This window comes from Mastomys coucha, unplaced genomic scaffold, assembly GCF_008632895.1.
Source record: "Mastomys coucha isolate ucsf_1 unplaced genomic scaffold, UCSF_Mcou_1 pScaffold9, whole genome shotgun sequence".
Classification (NCBI taxonomy): Eukaryota; Metazoa; Chordata; class Mammalia; order Rodentia; family Muridae; genus Mastomys; species Mastomys coucha.
The window spans coordinates 59,635,582-59,650,379 of record NW_022196915.1 but is presented as its reverse complement, the minus strand read 5'-3'; the positions used below and the strand labels follow the sequence as shown (position 1 = coordinate 59,650,379).

The window sequence follows — 14,798 nt, the reverse complement described above, 5'->3', positions numbered from 1 at the left end:
TCTGAAATTTCACAAGCCAGGCCTCCATCTCTGCACTGTTCTCAACATGATCTTCCAAGCTCCCACAGTACATCCGACAGAGCTCTTAACAACCAGTGGTTCTTCTAGCTCAAAGTTCCAAAGTCCTTCCACAGTCCTCCCCAAAACATGGTCAGGTTGTCACAGGAATATCCCATTATGCTGGTACCAATTTGTATTAGTCAGGGTTTCTATTCCTGCACAAACATCATGACCAAGAAGCAAGTTGGGGAGGAAAGGGTTGTACTGGCTGGTTTTGTGTGTCAACTTGACACAAGCTGAAGTTATCACAGAGAAGGGAGCTTCAGTTGGGGAAATGCCTCCATGAGACCCAGCTGTGGGGCATTTTCTCAATTAGTGATCAAGGGGGTAGGGCCCCTTGTGGGTGGTGCCATCCCTGGACTGGAGGTCTTGGACTCTATAAGAGAGCAGGCTGAGCAAGCCAGCAAGAAACATACCTCCATGGCCTCTGCATCAGCTCCTGCTTCCTGACCTGCTTGAGTTCCAGTCCTGACTTCCTCTGGTGATCAACAGCAAGATGGAAGTAAGCTGAATAAACCCTTTCCTCCCCAACTTGCTTCTTGGTCATGATGTTGTGAAGGAATAGAAACCCTGACTAAGACAAGCCCCTACTATTTGCAAAGCAGTCTTAAACATTAGAAATAACTGTTGTGAACTGGCAAAACCCATGCTTTTCTGAATCTTGAATTTTAATAGAGATAGTAGTAAGCAAGGAAACAGATGCCATGACACGTAATGATAAGTGCTCTAAGACTGAAGCAGTTGTGGTTGAGATGGAGAGGACATTCAGCCCTCTTAAGGTGTCTAGGGACAGCATCACTCTAGAGCTGCTGTTTGAGCAAGTGAGAATAGTAATGTTGGTTGAGCCTTGGAATGCTCTGGGGGAAAAATCTGAAACAAAGAAGGAGCAAGCACAGAAGGGCAGGGGGAAGGGGTGCTTGCTTTATTGTTTGATTGAGAATGATTAGTTCATGTTGTACATAGACATAACGTGAAGATGCTGAGTGAAGGACAAAATAGGCATATGTACTTGGTGGATGGATAGATAATTTGGCTTATGTTTACATTTGAGAGATATGTTAATCCTTTGTAAATGGCATTTATAAAGACTATAACCATTGTATCATCAAATACTTTGTGTTAAACATTAAGTGTCTAAATTCTTATTGCATCATCTAACTTTGCAATACTGTGATTTAAATAATCTTACCCAAATATCTCTACTTTACAAAATAGAACTTTAAGAAAAGTGAACCTTGCTGGGTGTGGTGGTACACACCATTAATCCCAGCATCCAAGAGGCAGGGACAGAATGATACCTGAGTTGGAGGCCAAATTGGTCTATATAGCAAGTTTCAGGCCAGGGCAGGTTGTAGGGTGAGATGCTGCCTCAAAAGCAGACAGAAACGGAGAGTTGGCTCAGCCATTAAGAATATTTGCTGCTCTTCGTTTGATGCTCACCAAATCTCTATAGCTTGTTTATCACTGTAGGTAGGGGAGGCAAATGTCTTGTTTAGCTTAGCTATAGGTGGACTCAGCCAGTCTTCCTGTTGCTAATTTCCCCTTTGCCTCACTGCCCAAGGTATTATCTGGTAGCCTGGCTTCCAGACCTTCTGGAGAGTAAGGAGTTCATGTGGGGACTGGAAAGTTGTTTCTGTGGTTAACAGCACTGTCTCTTCATCCATAGGATCTGGGTTTGATTCCCAGCTCCCACGTGGCACATAACTATCTGTAACTCCAGTTCAAGGACTTACAATATCCTTTCTGGCTTCCACAAATGCTGTGTGCACATGGTGCATATATATGCACATAAAGCAGCCATACACATAAAATCAAATAATTTAAAAAATAAGAGTTCGTTTGGTTTGTTGCTTTTCCTTACTGTTGGGCTTCCATCTACCATTTTACCATGTAGTGAGTAGGTAGGTTAGCACTTAATTTATGTCTTCCACATTCAGGTTTTTATATCTGATATCCCTGTTCATTCTTGTTACCCTGTATTGTATGACTTCTTATGTTGACCATCCTTGACTGGCATTGCTTATTTTTTAAAGAGTGAATTTAATTAATTATGGCTTTAGTATTGTGTATGTGTTCAGAATTTGTTGTCTTTTTTTATTGTGATTTCTGTTTCTTAAGATATTTTTTATTTATGCATATACATGTGTGTCTATGTGTCTGCATGCATGTCTATATGTGCATGTGCAAATGCCCACAGAGGCAAGAAAAGAGTGTTGGGTCCCCTGGAGCTGAAGTTCCAGGTGATTGAAGCTGCTTTATATGGGTGTTGGGAGCTGACTGGGGTCCTCTGCTTTGTAAGAGCAGCACCTACCTCAATGTCAGGCTTCTGCTTTCTGTCACTTTCCATCTCCCATGAACAACGCAAGGGATCATTGTAATTTCTTGTGATTTACTAACTCATAAAAGGAGATATGAAAATGTTTCCATCTTCTCAATTTAGAAAGAGTTCAACTAAAAGCAAGGTATCTTTCCTTTGACGTTTTGATAAAAATTTTCTTGTAAAATAAAAAGGGGCTTTTCTTTATGGAGCAGTTTTAAATTAGGGTTCAATTTTTTTGTTTTTCTTTTCTTTTATTTATTTGTTTTGTTTTATTTGTTTTTGTTTTTTCCAGATAAGGTTTCTTTGTGTAAGCTAACAGTGCCAGCTCTATAGACCAGGGTAGCCTTGAATTCAGAGATCTGTCTGCCTCAGACTGGGATTAAGAGTGTGTGTCACCATTGGCCGGCTCTGATTAGGATTTTTAGTAATGATAAGATTGCTCAAATTATATTATTTTTCATTGAGCTTTGATAATACTTGTAGGGCTTGTTCATGTAGTTTAAGTTTCTAATTGATGGACATAATTTTTTAAGTTCCCTGTTACCTTTCATATCTTTTATATTATGTTCTCCTTTCAGTTCCTAAGACTAATTAGCTCCTTTTTCTCTTTTTTATCCACTTTACTGGAGGTCTAACTGTTATTTTAAACACTAATTGTTTTCTTTTTTGTTGTTGTTGTTGTTTTGTTTTTGTTTGTTTGGTTGGTTGGTTTTTCAAGACAGGGTTTCTCTGTGTAGCCCTGGCTGTCCTGGAACTCACCTAGTAGTTCAGGCTGGCCTCGAACTCAGAGATCTGCCTGCCTCTGCCTCCCAAGCGCTGGGATTAAAGGTGTGCGCCACCACTGCCCTGCAGTTGTTTTCATTTTAGTACATTCTGCCCATAAACTTCTTTTCTTCTCCCTACTTTTTTTGAATATTTTGTGCATCTTTTGCCTACATTTTACCTTCTTTTCTAATAATATTTCACATCATTAGCCTAAGGTCTGAAATTTGAAATGATTCAAAATCCAAAGCTTTTATTGTTCTTTTGGGGGTAGAGTATAAAGCTTTATTCAGGCCAGGTGGTGGTAGCGCATGCCTTTAATCCCAGCACTTGGGAGGCAGAGGCAGGTGGATTTCTGAGTTCGAGGCCAGCCTGGTCTACAGAGTAGACCAGGACAGCCGGGGTTACACAGAGAAACCCTGTCTCGAAAAAACGGGGGGGAAAAAAAAAAAGCTTTATTCAGACTAAGAAGGCATTCTACCTCTGGGCTATTTTCCAGCCCACATCCAAAACTTTCTACATCCAAACATGATGCTACCGCATGTGATATATCATAGACAAAAAAATGCAACTAAAATGTTGATAAACTTATAGTCCACCATGTGTATAAGTTATATTTGAAGCATAAATGAATCATGTATTTTAAACTTTGGTTTTATCACTAATACATCTTATTATATGTAAGTGAATATTCAAAAAAAATCAAAGCCAAGATGCAAGTTGGAGGATATTTAATATCATATTTCTTCTGTTTTTATGTGTGCATGCACACAGTATCAAAATTGGCAAGTAAGAATTTCAAAATGGAGTAAAAGATCTCATTCTGCCTAAAGTTAATAGTACTTAACTATGTCACATAGTGTAAAAGTACTTTTTAATCTTCTGAGTAATTGTTGCCTCTGACGCTTACTGCTTCTGTCTGCTAACCTGGGCCTAGTCCTGGAAGCTTCTAGGTTCCATGCATTCTAATCTAGGCCTAGAATGTTTTCAGCCTCTTAGACTTACTGCTGAATAAACTCACCCTTTCTTACTCTTTCTAAACTCTGGCTGGCTGGCTCAGCAATGCTGTTTGGCTAAGACTTTCCTCCAAGCTGACTGTTTCAATTTGGTGTCTCTGACTGAATTGCTCTGTGTGGCCTCACACTAACTTTGGCAATATGTTCTAATCTTTTGCCTCCTTCTCCTTCTCCAGCTCGGTCTGTCTTCACCCTGACTACTTTCTCTGCAACCTCTCTCTCTCTGCGCAGCTCCCTCCTCCTTTTTCCTCTCTCTTCTCTTGAGAGTTGGGGGTATACTATTCTGTCAATCTTTCTCTGATTTGTTACTTTGTCTGCCACTCAATTAGACATCACTTCTACAAACGAACTTTACCTTCACTGTTTGGGATTAAAGGTGTTTACGAGGGCATGTCTGTATTCTGGCCAGTGGGACTAAAGGTGTGTGTCAAGGGCTGAGCCACACCACAAATAGAAACAAGTTTTTTCAATAAATAACACAATCACAGGTTCACAGTGTGATCAAATATCCTGCAAAAACCAAGCATAGTCTTCATATGTACTCAGAAAAGCCATAGCTGCTGATGCTGTTGTAATGCCATTTTCTTTTATCCAGGATTCACCTTTATTTGATCTCATTAAGCAGTCCAAGGATGGAGAAGGGCCTGACCAGCTAGAACCTGCTTGTCCTCTCAGCCTCCCTCTCCAGAGCAACCACACCGCAGCAGACATGTAAGTAAAAATGCATTATGTTTTCATTCAAACTGCACACGTACTTTGACCATAAGGGGAACTCAAAGCACTACATAGAAATTATAGAACTGAAATTTTGCTTAAGATAGTGTTTTTTTCTTTAAGAGTTAGGAATATAAGATACATGACCTAAATAAGGCCAAATAAAGAAGTACAAAGCTGCTGAATCACATGGTGTCGGTGTAGTGGGGATTTGTGCATGGCAGGGATAATACCACTTTAGATAGGTCTTAATGATCACACAGGGTTTCAGCAGGAAAATTGGAAAAGCAAGAGGCAATATCCCAAGAGCCAGAACTTGTATCTGAAACAGCCAGAAAGCAGGAGACATTTGCAGAGCATATGTATCAGGCTGTTTGCCGTGAGGCACAGCATAGGTATGGAGTAGCATAGACACACATGGCTAGTGTGTAGTAGTGATGCTGAGAGAAGAAACAGCTAACATTTAGTGAGGGCTCCCTGTATTTGGAGCATTTACATAACTACTTCAGATTGACATTTTTCACTAAATGTTCTTACCAGCCCCATAAGGTAGAAGATACTGAATCAGCATCCATAAAATAGCAATGAGGGAAACAAGGGAACTTGCTTAAGCTGCACATAAATGAACCCAAGTAGTCAGATAACAATACCATGCTCTTTTGGCCCTCTAGCTACATCCTTTCATAGAAGTGTGCTTCATGTTTCTGCCTGATTCTGTGTAGAAATACAGCATTCTGTGATGAACCATTTTCCTGTGATGTCATCTTCATGGTAACTTTCACCCAAAGTATTTCTGTCTCACAGAGACTGTGTATTCATGCATGAGTTTGTTTGTTAGGTAATATTTTCACAAAAGTCAGCTTTATATTTTCCTGTAATTCAGGAAATGCTTATTTGACAGTGCTAGGTTAACAGTGCCAGTCACTGGTGTGATTCGATAGCCTGGTTCTTCTCCCTGACAAGGCTTTTCATCTTTGAGGAAGGAAGCAGAGAATAAATACACTAGTAAGAGTTTAGTTTGGAGTACTCATGTGGCAATGAAACAAATGGAATGATGGGAAGGTTAGACCCAGGAGGGAAGAGAACGTTTAGAGAGGCTTCCCTTTTTCTGATGACGTGATATTTTGACTGGAGACCTGAGAGGCAACTTAATGCTGACAAGACAAGAACTTTCCTCTTTTGGGAAAATGCCTGTATTATGGACTATTAATCCCAGCACTTGGGAGGCAGAGACAGGCAGATTTCTGAGTTTGAGGCCAGTCTGGTTTACAGAGTGAGTTCCAGGACAGCCAGGGCTATACAGAGAAACCCTGTTGTGAAAAATTTTTTAAAAATTAAAATATTAAAAAAAAAAAAGAAACAAACAAACCCAGGGTGGATGGGTCATAGTAAAAGTAGTAAATGTAAAGTTAAAGCAGCACACTGGGGCTAGATTCTCTAAATGCCTAGATTTTATAAAGGTAGTAGGAAACCATTTAAACACAAATGCAACTTTGAATACTTTGTATTAAGAAACTATCTAGTTGCTATTTGAAATATGGGAAGGCTTGAGGGCTAGGAGATGTCCAGTCAAGAAAATGGAAAGAAAAGTTCAAAGATTGAATATTCTAAGTAAGGGATACAGGGGCTGGAGAGATGGCTCAGTGGTTAAGAACACTGACTGTTCTTCTAGGGGTCCTGAGTTCAATTCTCAGCAACCACATGGTGGCTCACAATTATCTGTAATGAGATCGGATAACCTCTTCTGGTGTGTCTGAAGAGAGCAACAGTGTATTCATATATATAAAATAAAGAAAGAAAGAAAGAAGGGATACAAGTATCTTGGTCTATCATAAACATTAAAGCTGGAAATGAAGGGTCTGGAATGTATTTTGAGATAGAAATAGCAAGTTTTATATTGACTTGACTTAGAGCACATTTGAGGAACTAGACAAATTGAGAATATTTTTAAATTTATTTATTTTTATTCTTTAATCCTTTTTTACAGTCCAGACTTCATCTCCTCTCCCACTTCATCCCCTCTCCCAGTCTGTCCCCTTCCCCTGACTGCTCCTCATCCCCTACCTCCTTCAGCACCCCCAACCCCAACTCCCCACCCCCATCTCCAAGAGGATGTACCCCACCCCCTACCCTGCCAGGCCTCTCCACTCCCTGGGGCCTCCAGTCTCTTGAGGGTTAGGTGCATCTTCTCCGAACCCAGACCAGGCAGTCCTCAGCTATATGTGTCAGGGGCCTCATATTAGTTACTATATACTGCCTGGTTGGTGGCTCAGTGTCTGAGAGATCTCAGGGATCCAGGTCAGTTGAGGCCACCCTCCTCCTCAGCTTCTTCCAGCTTTTCCCTAATTCAACCACAGGGGTTCCTGGCTTCCATCCATTAGTATCTGCATCTGACTCTTTCAGCTGCTTGTTGGTCTTCTCAGAGGGCAGCTATGCTAGGCTCCTATTTGCAAGTACACCACAGCATCAGTAACAGTCTCAGGGCCCAGGCCTCCCCTTGAGCTGGATCCCCATTTGGGCCTCTTGCTGGACCCCCTTTCTCTCAGGCTCTTCTCCATTTTTGTCCCTGCAGTTCCTTCAGACAGGAACAATTCTGAGTCAGAGCTTTTGACTGTGGGACACCAACCCCATCCTGATCCTTGATGTCCTTTCTTTCTACTGGAGGTGGATTCTACAAGTTCCTTCTCCCCACTCCTTCCCTTTGAGTCCTGAGAGTCTCTCACCTCCCAGGTCTCTGGTACATTCTAGAGGGTCCTACCACCCAAGGTTACCTGTTTTCATTCTTTCTGCAGGCCCTCAAGACTTCAGTCCTATTCCCCCCCACTACCTGATCATGTTCCACCCTTCCCCCACACCCCAGCCCCCATCCCCGTCCCCGTCCCCTCTTCTACCAAGGTCCCTCCCCTTCTTCCCTTCATGACTGTTTTCTTCTCTCTCCCAAGTGGAATTGAGGCATCCTCACTTGGGTCCTTGGGCTTGTTAGCCTTCCTGAGTCCTGTGGGTTGTGTCCTGGGTATTCTGTATAACAGGTTTATGTTTACTTGATTTGCAGCACATGTGAGGAACTAGACAAATTGAGAAATTTTAAAATTTCATTCCTAGGCTTTTTACTTTAACACACTAGATGTGTTGTAGTAACATTTGTTTAAGATGAGAAAGACAAGCTGAAGGAATCTGGAGTTCTGCTTTAGCCATAGAAGGTTTGAGGATCTAGTTGTACTATCCATTACATAATTGGATATTTTCATCTAGAGCTCAAGGGAGACCTGCTTTTGTACAACTTAAGTAATTTTACAGTTGTCAGTTATGTAAGGAAAGGAAAGTCAGGGACATTGGAGTTTGGAAAGGTAGCTGTTAAGCTAGCTTTCCCATCTTGTATTTAAGTAGCCATCTCCTGGAATTTGGTATAGAATATTAGATCAAATAGGTAAAATGTGTCTGACTACATGAGTATAATTGAACACAATTTATGTGTATGGGCGTGGGTGTATGTGTGGGTGTGAAATGAACACTTATTGTTTGTATATATCTAGGTATCTTTCTCCTCTAAGATCCCCAAAGAAAAGAACTTCCACTCCACGTGTGAATTCTGCTGCAAATACAGAGACACAAGCAGCCTCAGCCTTGCATACTCAGAAGCCATTGAAGTCTACCTCCCTTTCCCTGTTTTACAAGAAAGGTCAGTGAAAGATTCCTTTCTAGAGCATAGACTCATAGGCTAGCTTAAGTTGTGACTCCAGGACCTAGGGTGTGTGACACTTGAGCATATCACTTGATATCTCAATGTCTTGGTTTCTTTGCTTATAAATGAAAAAAAAAATGATAATAATATACCCTATAATAATATTAACTTACAGGGATTAGGGGACAAGTAATACATATAAAATGCTTTAAAGAGGGGCTAGCTATATAGTACTACTACATATGCTATATAGTAAACACTAGAAGATTTGACCTTAGTGTTCTTGCTTCCATTATTTTGTCTTCAAATTAGTGTTTGGAAATTCACCAATATTACTTTGCTTTTCAAGTACGTGTTTAGAGTTTAGATGATACGATGTGATATTGCCCAGTACAGACATATTTCTTGGATGTTCAGGACATTTAAGAAGTCGACTAATCAAGTTTCACAACATTCTGTGGTTGTATAAGTGAGGATATTGGGGTGCCACCTAGATGGCTTCGTTAAGAAATCTACAATAGGGCCGTAGATGTTGTGACAATCCCTTCTCAAGTATGGCCTTTGGGGATAAATTGTTAGCTTTGAAGAGTTCTGTTTATGCAAGTCTTTAAAGGAACAGCTTGAACTATGAGTAAATGTATAAAACACAGATTCTTTCTCTCAGAGGTTGTATTTGTAGTGAGACTCTTAAACTAAACTTTCTGCCACAGGCATTTTGCACTAGTACAGTTTACAATTTTCAAGTTTATGTTCCTTTGGTACTTATAGAGAAATGCATGGTATGAATTTTTCTTTTAGGATTGGTATAAAGAATAATCCCTTGCAATTCCATTATAAAAAATAATGTCTTGGGCTGGAGAGTTGGCTCAGTGGTTAAGAGCACTGACTGGTCTTCCAGAGGTCCTGAGTTCAGATCCCAGCAACCACATGGTGGCTCACAACCATCTGTAATGGGTTCTGATGCCCTCTTCTGGTGTGTCTGAAGACAGCTACAGTGTACTAACATATATAAAATAAATAAATCTTTTTTTAAAAAAAAATAATGTCTTTAATATTGTTAATGGAAATTTCCAACATCTATGCTGAATAATTACCAACAGAACGAAAGCAAATCTTATTTTGTTTCCCTGATTTCACAACATCATATGACCTTTCCCTTCTGCCCTGGTTTCAAAATGTAGTAGCTGATTCAGCAAGTATTATTGAGCCTTGTGTATGTAACACTGCTAATACTAGGAATCATTTGTTTAAGGAAAATAGACTTAGAGATTAGGTTGTTGTTTAAATGCTACTTATAATACTATAAAGGAATTTAATGTTTCAAAAAAATCCACTCATAAGTGAGAATGAACAGTAAACAGGCTCCATTCCCCTTCCATCTGTAGTGTACCGTCTAGCATATCTCCGACTAAATACACTATGTGCACGCCTTCTGTCTGACCACCCAGAGCTAGAGCACATCATCTGGACTCTGTTTCAGCATACGTTACAAAATGAGTATGAGCTTATGAGAGACCGACATTTGGACCAGGTAAGAAAATCAGTCACTTCACCATCGTTTCTTCCTGCTTATTGTTAACTGTGTGCTGATATAAATATTAGATTCACGCGAACAGCTACATTAGCTTAGTAATGTATATTATCATATATTATATGATGGGTACCTTGTTCAGTACCATTTATATTTTTTGATATAGCTCTTACAAATTAGAGGTATATATTTTAATAGCTATTTAATGATACAAACATCATTTATTTTTTTAAACATTACCAAATAACCCATTAAGCATTAACCTTTTCTATATTGTGATAAGCTAGATTTCATTTTACTGTGGAAATGACATGAGCCAGCCAGGGCCTGGCCAGGGATCTAACCATGAGTGATAATATATGCCTGTAATCACAACTATTCTTGAGAGGCTGAGACTAAAGGCTCATAAATTTAAGGACTTGCCAGCACTATAAGATAAGTTCAAGACTACCCTGTCCACTTAGTGAGACCCTGTCTCAAAATAAAATAATAAAAAGCTGGTGATGTAGCTCAGTGGTGAAGCATTTGCCTATGGTACACAAAGCACTGGTGCTCTAATCCTAGTAACAACAACAACAACAACAACAACAAGATTTAAAAAGAATCATAGACTCCAAAACAGGACAGGAGAGAGGCAAAGGGAAGGGGCTTATGAGCAGATCCCTCCTAGCTTCCTCTCTTCTTAAAGGGGATTAAAAAGCAACATTTAGAGGAGTGTGTAGCAGTTTATTAATGTAATTCATATACCATTCAAAGCATACATTTTAAATGTGTAATTCAATGGTTTAGTATATTTGTAGATTTGTAAAGCTACTAACACAATCTATTTTATTTTAAACCATTTTATCACACCAAAGAGAAACTGAGCCAGGCAGTGGTGGTGCACGCCTTTAATCCCAGCACTTGGGAGGCAGAGGCAGGCAGATTTCTGAGTTCGAGGCTAGCCTGGTCTACAGAGTGAGTTCCAGGACAGCCAGGGCTACACAGAGAAACCCTGTCTTAAAAAACAAAACAAAACAAAACAAAACAAAAAAACAAAAACAGAGAGAGAGCAACTCTGTTGCCTCTGAGAGCCCTAACAACACAAATCTACTTTCTTTTTCTGTAGATTTGCCTAATATGAACATTTTATGTAAATAGAATCATATGTAATTTCATGTTTGGGGTGTGTAGGGGTGTGTGTGTGTTTGAGTAAGACAGAGAGTGTGTGAGTGTGTGTGTGTGTGAGAGAGAGAAAATGACTGTGTGTGTGTGTGTGTGTGTGTGTGTGTGTGTGTGTAGGTGTACAGGATAGAGTATTGAGGTCCGTGGCCTTGCAAATACTAGGCAAATGTTCTACCACAGAGCTCTATTCCCTTGAGTATGGCTTCTTTTATAGAACACAGGTTCAAGGTCATCTGTGTTGTAATTTCTATCACATACCACATTACGTTTATAATTCATCAATTGATAGAAACTAGATTGTTTCTTCTTTGATCTATTATGAATAATATGATTATTCATATATATGGTTTGTGAAGCATGTTTTTATTTTTCCTATGTATATGTAAGTATAATTGCTGGGTCATATGATAAATTTTTAACCTTTTTGATAAATGGCTGGGATATTTTCTTAAACAGCTTTACCACTTTATGTTTTATTTGTAAAGAATTATTATTTTTAAGTGGGGTTGGGTGGATGTTTCTGTGCGTGAGTACGTGCATTTTTACAGTGCCTGTGGAAGCCAGAGACATTGGATCCCCTGGGGGCTAGGGTCACAGGCATGTATGTAGCTGATAGCTAATGATATTGAACATCTTTAGAGGAGTGTGTGTTAAAATCCTTTCTGAAAAACGCAGCAAGAATCTTCCTCACTGAGCATGGTGGTGTACAAACAGGCCTCAAACATGAGTTTGAGATCTGCCTAAGTCTGCCTCCTCAGTTCTAGAACTAAAGGCATGAACCACCACACCAGGCTGCAATGATTTTTTAAAAAATATGTCTGTATATATCTTTTTCTATGATATATGTGTTCTGAAAATGTTTTACCCTCTGAGAAACTTCAGGTCACCTTTGGGTTTTTGTTTGTTTGTTTTGGTTACTGTTATTTTGATGTGTAAACAGAAACATTTTCAAGTTTGAAGGCATCAAGACCTCGTGTTTCCCAAGAGCTTTGTACTCTTAGTTTCCCATTTAAGTTTCAATCAACTTTGACTTAGTTTTGCAAGAGGGCAGGGGAGGGCTTCTGCTTCCAGTTATTCCAGCACCACGCCCCACCCCCACCTTTCCTCTTCCTTTCTCCTTGATGTTAATCCAGGGCCTCTTGCTTTGTGGTAGATCCTTCGCTGAGCTTTGCCCATCCCCCACCATCCCTTGAAATGTGTTCTTTTTTTAATTCCTTCTCTGTTGACAGCTGTTGAAAGTTCTATTGATTTTTTTTTTTTTTTAAGTGTACACATTGCTGAGACTCGTTTCTATTCTGTTCGTCTATGCAGCTATTTTGGTGAGAATGTACATTGTCTTAGTTACTATAGCATTCTAATTTTTTGGAATAAAGGGATACGATTGTACTTTGTTCTTTTTGCAAGATCAGTTTAACTGTCCTGAAACTTAAATTTCCATATGAGTTTTAGGACTGACTTGTCATTTTCTCTGAAGATTTTGAAAGTAATTGCACTGACTAATATGTCAGCTTGGAGGATGTCACATTTAGCATGAAGTCTTCAATCCATACATATTCGTTTCCCTTCCACCCTTCCAGGTTTTAATTTCTTTCAGTAATATTTTATAGTTTTCAGAATAAAAGTCTTACATTTATTTTATTAGCTATTATTTATTCCTATGTATTCTTTTCAATAATAAAGGAAATTTTTTTCTTTGTTGATCTGTGTGAGTTTGGTATCAGCAAAGTATTGGCTTCATAAAGTTAGTGGGGAACTTCTAACTTCAGAAGAATTTTTGAAGACTTGGTATTGATATCGAGTCCTTTTTTTCTTCTTGAAATTTTGCTGAATTCACCAATGAGGTCCCATGGGTATGGGCTTTTGTTTGTGAACACTTACACAAAATTCAAAATTAGCTTTTTTATTTTTCAGTCAATACTGACATTTTGTATAGCTTGAGGGACTTTTATTTTTCATCTTAGTTATGTTAGTGGAATATAATTTTTCATAAGATCCTCATATAATCAGTGAGATTGGTAATGTTCCCAACAACAATGATGCTTTAAGCAAAAAAAATTATTATAACTTAACATACATTTTGATGTATAAGTGGCAGTACATTGTGTTTTTAAATAGATATTTATTACTTTATGTTCCTACCATTTTCTATAAAAGAGAAATCCAGATTCCTAGAAGTATATATTTTTTTGCAATTCAGAGTTTTATGAGTGATACTTGAATATTGTAAAATAGAAGAAAAATATCCATTGGTATGCTGCATCATCAGTGGCACTCTCAGTGTGACGCTCATCAGACACGGGCAGGGCACAAGGAGTAGAAATCTTTGGTCATAGCAGATGGGAGCAAAAATGTTACAGAAATGATGAACACTTGAATCAGGCTAAAAAAATCCATACACATTTTAAAAATTGATATTTAAGGCCCCAGGGAATCATTTTCAAATCTTAGTTTTGCCTTTTAAATATTGTTTTATTGAAAGATACCATATAGAAAATCCACTTATCATAAGGATACATTCTAATAAAAATTGAGCAACAAAATGGATCTACCCTACATTCAAATCACAGATCACAGCTCCGTTAGCAATATAAGGTCTCTGTCAGCAGTATTTCCTTACTCCCCAGATTATTACATGTCACTTCAATTGATAGCTTGAAACTTGTCACACAACCTTAAAACAGTGTTAATCATACAATTAGTTTGTTCTGGTTTCAACACTTTTGATACAAACTAAAGAACTGAAGCCAAAGTCAGAGTACTTTACAAACTTGGTAGTCAGCCATGAGTAATTGAGTTAGCTGCTTGCATTTCTTTCTGTAAGTATGAATGTTTTGATTAAATAACTTACATAGACTTTTGAACAGGTCAGAATAAGGGGAAAACTCAGAAGAAATTAAACTTCCTTCTTTTAATAATACTTAAAAAAGCAAGGTGGCATAATAAAGTCCTTTATGCCTGTGTCACACTTTCTTGTTAGATTATGATGTGCTCTATGTATGGCATCTGCAAGGTGAAGAACATCGACCTTAAGTTCAAAATCATTGTAACTGCATACAAGGATCTTCCTCATGCTGCCCAGGAGGTAGGTAGTTGCTCATGGTAAGACTTTGACAAATAAATCAGTATTCATAATTTACTTCAGTTGTTAAATGGAGATCATATATTCTTACTTACTTTTATAATGTTGGTTAATTATTTGTAGCTGAAGTATAATTATAAAACTATGGCAAACTATGAAGTCCAAATTCAATAGTTAATGTTCATAAATAATACTATATTTGTATATAATAATAACTGGGATATTTGAAATAAACTTTGACATAATATATGAGTTTTTATTTTTCCACAGGAAAAGATACTGTAAGTGAATCCTTATAAAGACATAGCAAAAATTCCCAATGCAAGCCTATTTTGTGTCTCTAATCTCCTCTCCCACAGAGATGTTATCTTGGTAAAACACACTTAGTCTGACACACATTTTACACCGTCCTGGAACACAGCAGTGAAGCCTGAGTTATTGTTTCAGTCTGTCATTGTATTTTTTGGAAA

At 38.5% G+C, this 14,798-nt stretch overlaps 1 protein-coding gene across 1 annotated transcript in view; it reads left to right on the top strand.

The window, feature by feature from the left end:
* The window catches only part of Rb1 (RB transcriptional corepressor 1), a 141,419-nt gene that overhangs the window by 115,543 nt on the left and 11,078 nt on the right, over positions 1–14,798 (top strand). Inside the window, exons 18-21 of the mRNA XM_031362507.1 lie at positions 4,754–4,869; positions 8,406–8,551; positions 9,940–10,085; positions 14,227–14,331. Of these exons, the coding sequence (XP_031218367.1) occupies positions 4,754–4,869; positions 8,406–8,551; positions 9,940–10,085; positions 14,227–14,331 (513 nt within the window). The remainder of the gene's footprint in view (positions 1–4,753; positions 4,870–8,405; positions 8,552–9,939; positions 10,086–14,226; positions 14,332–14,798) is intronic.